Below are 5,274 nucleotides of genomic sequence, written 5' to 3' on the forward strand. Positions count from 1 at the left end.
CCCTGAAGTTAAAACCTCTTAATCAATAATAATCAACAATCTTTGGGAGTTAAAACACACCAGATAATGATAATAATAAAGTTAAACAGCCTGTTTAAATTCATGCAGCTTAAATAAAGTTTTTATTTGACTTTGTTAAAATCCGACAACACGCTGAACTATTTAGAAAACACGTTGGAGAGAAAAACGGAACCTCGTTGAAAAAATGCATCATTATTTACGTTCACAGCAGCTTAAAAACAAACGGTGGCTCCTGAGACTAGACGACAAATCCTTTAAATTCACATTAGATTAAATAAAACAAACTATTTAAATCACGAGTGGGATCTCAGTCTGAGGAGCAGAGGGTGGGTTTCCTCTTTAAAAGTTCTGATTCAGCCGTTTAAAGTCGTTTCCACGTTTCAGCTTAATTTAATAGGAATGTTGAATGGAGTTTGGTCGTGTCAGTAAAGACGCTCTGGTGGCTCGTGAGAGCTGCAGACTGAAATCAGAATCACATAAAAGGAAATAAACTATGAGGAGCTTCACAGAGTCAGAAAAACCTGAAACTCTGCAGTAGGAGACCTGTAGCTACTTTTATGGGCCTTTTCAGCGAGCAACACAAACACACTACAGGATACTACAGGATACTGCAAAGTACTACAGGATACTACAGGATACTGCAAAGTACTACAGGATACTACAGGATACTGCAAAGTACTACAGGATACTAAAAAACACTGCAGGAATACTACAAAACACTGGTGAAATACTACAAAACACTGCAGGAATACTACAAAACACTGGTGAAATACTACAAAACACTGGTGAAATACTACAAAACACTGCAGGAATACTACAAAACACTGGTGAAATACTACAAAACACTGCAGGAATACTAGAAAATACTAGTACACGCTGCAGGAATATCAGGGAATATTCGTGCTGCAGCCTGAATTAAATACTAAGAGCTGCATCGCTGGCTGTAATGTGGGAAAATCATTAAAAATAAATCCTTATATAAGTAATAAGATGACTTATTGTTGAAAGTGACTCATGTGTTCGGTGAGGAGGAGGAGGATGGTGATGAAGAGGGGGTCAGTGATTTTCTCAGGATACGTGAGAAGCTTCAATGATGAACTGATGATTCTGAGAAAATATTCAGTTTATCTGATTAAATGTTGGAAATATCAGCTGATTCTGTCTGGATGTAAACAAATTAACGTGAGTGACGGAAATGATCCAAATGATCCACCAACAATACCATCGATTATCGATCATAATCCACTGTTAAACACTGCTGACATTATTGGTAATTACAACCATGAATATCAGCAAGTTCATACCTGGAAAATAGAATTAAATAAGAAACTTTGCCATTAATAATAATAATAATAATAATAATAATAATAATAATAATAATAATAATAGGGAAATAAAAAAGAAAATATTAAGAACACACACTTGTTATTGATTTAAAATTGGACTAATATTTGGTACAAATTGATCTGAATCGAAGCTGCTTAAAAGAACAAAATCACCACAATAAATCCTGAAAGCATCAATATTAATAAAAATGTACCCCCTCTTCCTCCCCCTCCTCTTCCTCCTCCTCCACCCCGGCTCACCTTGGAAGCGGTGTCCCAGGTATCTGCTCCGCAGCACCCAGGGGTAGAAGCTCAGCGCCTCCCGGTGCTGCGGGCTGAAGAAGCTCTGCGGAGGGATCTGCAGCGGGTGCAGCGGCAGCCCGCCGGGTGTCTGCGTGTGCGTCCCGGGCTCCTGGAGCACCATGTCCGGCCCGGCAGAGTACAAAGTCCTCCCGCTGCTCCCCTGGAAGCAGGAGCCGAAGACTCCGGCCGCGGCGGCGGGGTGCAGGGACTCCGGGAACCTGAGCGCCGTGGGCCGGATGGGCTCATCTCCGGAGCCGCCGCTGTGGCTGCTCGCCTCCTTCCCGACCAGAGACTCTATGGTGAAGCACTTCTTGTTATTGCTGTGCTGGAACATCGTGAGCACCTGGAGCTGAGCGGATGAGGAAGATGATGAAGATTTGAACAATTCGGCGTCCAGTTGGTCCAGTTCCTCGGACTGGCGGAGCTCAGATTCCCAGTTTCCCCCGGAGAGCCATAACTCCTCCAAGAGTCCGCCTGTGCGTAAAAGCCGTGCGCAAATCCCGATTTCTGCACCTGGAAGCGGGTGACGTCCCCTCTCACCTGTGTCCGGGGCGGTGTCTCTGGCCGCACGCTCTTCCCTCCGCGTGCAGGATGAAACAAACAAACAAAAATCCTAAACTCCTCTCGAAGTGTCCGGTCGGAGCGCAGCGCGGATCCTCCGTGCAGCAGCCGGGGGGGAGCAGAGGGCGGCGGTGCTGCGGGGCTCTGATCAGTCGGTGTCTCCTCACGCCTCCTGCCGCCTCATGCTGCAGTGTGAGCCGAGCCGGGAGTGTCTGTCAGTCAGCGGGCTGCGCACAGATACCTGCCCTGCCCTCCCTGGCAGAGGTGTGCCGAGCATGCGCAGACGCCACATTTCTGACAGCCATTTTGTTGATGGAGTGAGGAGGAGGAGGAGGAGGAGGAGGAAGAAAGTGATCACAGAGGATGGTGATAATAGAGTGACGAGGTCATGATGATGAAGGTTTGTGGCCTTCATTCTAAATGAATCAATTATTCATCAATAATCACCAAACCTCATTGACAAAAACAGTCATTAGAATACAGAATACAGGACTTTGTGTGACTGTCGTCTGTGACTTTGGTATTTTAACATCTAAGTTTGTATCCATACTGACTCTTTAAAACACCAAAGTCACACAGTAACACCAACACACTGACTGATGGAGGCAGCAGCAGAGCAGCAGCTCCTGTGTTCTGTTCTCTAAAATCCCTGTTTTAGTGAATGTAGTCTGGTGTGTGTGCTGTTTGTGGTTAAACCAAAAGGATCTTCCAGGTCTCTCTCTGTAGGGATCCTTTCCATGATGCTGTCACACACTTAGAATAACACTCTGAGCCTGTCAGTGGATCAAACAAGCTCTTTTAGTGGACCTACTGTGATCAGGTGCAGTTGTCCCAAAGGATCACGTTGCAGCCATTGCAGCCCGTTTGGTGTCTGCTGGCTGAGGTGATCTACTGGACCAGTTCCAACACTTTTACTACCCACCAGTCACCTAGACATTAGAATATAAACAGAGAGGACCCAGGGGTAAAAACACTGGAGTTTTCCTTTAATAGTGGCGCTACTGCGATCATAACTTCAAATTACAGCTTCAACCATCAATTATTTGAATTGATCCGGTACTTTAAAAATATTTTAGTGCATTTAAAATGCTTCATCTGTCTTTGTGATGCTCAAAGCAGTCTGGTGTGTGTGTGTGTGTGTGTGTGTGTGTGTGTGTGTGTGTGTGTGTGTGAGCGACAGGTCAATTGACACAGAACAAGACAATTGACCCCGGGGGTCAAAGGTCGGGGGAAACCTCCCTCTTTTATCCTGTTTTCAGGGTGTTAATCTCAGCCAGCTCTCTTTACCTCGCAGCACCGGTTTAACCTGCAGTCCTGACGCACTTTACTCCACTATTTCATTTTTCTGTGACCTCAGAGGGAAGTATTCTCCTTTAGATCAGCTTTAGATCAATAAAACAAAGTTTAATCAACTAACTAATGATGTTTTATTCCAGATTGAACCACCAGCAGGAGCTCCACCTTCACCAGCCGCAACATTAAAGAGGTGAACGCATGAATAATCAGTGATTAAATCCAATAATTTGAAATATATGATCATACATAACAAGTACTTTTACTTTTGGCACTTTAAAATGACCTAAAAACAGACCTGATCTGTCTGGACGTCAACGGTGAGCAACAAATAAAGTTATGATCCTGTTTGAATTGTTCCCTGAATCACACACAGGATGTCTGTCAGTTTAAAAGATGATTTTAAAGTCTAGAAATTTGATAAAATACCATTTAGTGTTGCTAGTTAGCAAGCTAACTGGTTTAGCTAGCTGGTTTAGCTAGCAGGTTTAGCTAGCTGGTTTAGCTAGCTGACTACGCGATGTTGCCGTGCTAATATAACGTTATGTGATGGAAGCCAAAGAGGGAGAAGACCTGAAGCTTTGTTAAAGCTAAAGCTGCTCTGAGTGTGTGTTTGGTACCAGGATGTGGTCACCTGAGCAGGTAGAGGGTCCGATAAAACACAGCAGGTCAGATAACGTCACATTAGCGCGGGAACGTAGCGTTGTTAGCCCGCTAGCTAGCAGGAGCCTAATGGTACTTTACCATCTTTACGACAAACTGAGACTTTCAGGACTTTAAAATCATCTTTTAAAGTGACAAACATCATGTGAGTGATTCATGGAGCAATTTAAACAAGATCAAAACTTTATTTGTCACTCGCCGTTGACGACCAGACTGATACGGCCTCATGGCGTCATCCTGCAGCACGACTCAGGGTAAAGTCACATAAAGGAGGTCGAGCAAGTTTCACCACATGTTTGGATGTTTTATTCCAGCGGGAGGCTGCAGGAACCAAACCCACCGTCGTTCCCTCCGGCCCTAAACTACAAACACACCTGTGATGCTTCAGATCACAGAGGGAACACCTGTCAAACCTCTGGTGTTTTTGTGACTCGTGTCCCGTCACCTCTCACAGTCTCGCCGCTCCGCCGATCAGACACCATTTGGACGTCCGGCTCGACCCCGGCCGCCCGGCCCGGCTCTTCCTGTGCAGCTTTTGGACCTGCAGGACAAATGCCAGCCCATTCAGGAGCCTCTAATTGCGGCCCGGGAGGCTCCACAAAGCCCCCCTGCCTCTGCCTTCAATGGGCCGCCCCGCGGAGGCCCGTGTGAACCGCGGAGCCCCTTTTTCCTCCCCATCCTGCCTCAGTATGCCGGCCCCCGCCGCCCCCGCCCCCTCCACATGTTAATTAATAGGCCTTACTGGCAGGTTTGGATCCCGCTCGGCTTTGATTGAAGGCGGCCATTAGCATCTATTAATTTAGCCTGTGGCGTTTTATCGCCGGCTCTGGAAGGGGGAATTAAGTGGTGAGAGTTATTGTGAGGGCTCGGGGGGGTGAGGCTGAGTTAAAATGTGATTATGGTCCCGCAGCCTGGAGCCAGCTAACTGCTGCTAAGCCCTCTTGAAAGTGAAGGGGCGACTCCTCTCATTAGAGCCCAACAAGGGGAAGATATTAACAGGAAATAACTGCAAATTTCTCTTTTTTTTTTCACGTCTAATCTCTCCGCGTGAAAAGGGCACTTAAAAATGTTTTTAAAAAAAGGGGGGGGGGGGGGTGGAGCACGAGCG

The 5,274-nt window shown here is 46.1% G+C and overlaps 1 protein-coding gene across 1 annotated transcript in view; it reads right to left on the reverse strand.

Moving 5' to 3' along the window:
* Positions 1–1,983, reverse strand: part of emx3 (empty spiracles homeobox 3) — a 17,211-nt gene extending 15,228 nt beyond the window's left edge. The window contains exon 1 of the mRNA XM_070837191.1: positions 1,608–1,983. Coding sequence (XP_070693292.1) covers positions 1,608–1,983 — 376 coding nt within the window. The remainder of the gene's footprint in view (positions 1–1,607) is intronic.
* Positions 1,984–5,274: the final 3,291 nt, after the last annotated feature.

The sequence above is a fragment of the Pempheris klunzingeri genome, chromosome 9, assembly GCF_042242105.1.
Source record: "Pempheris klunzingeri isolate RE-2024b chromosome 9, fPemKlu1.hap1, whole genome shotgun sequence".
NCBI lineage: Eukaryota > Metazoa > Chordata > Actinopteri > Acropomatiformes > Pempheridae > Pempheris > Pempheris klunzingeri.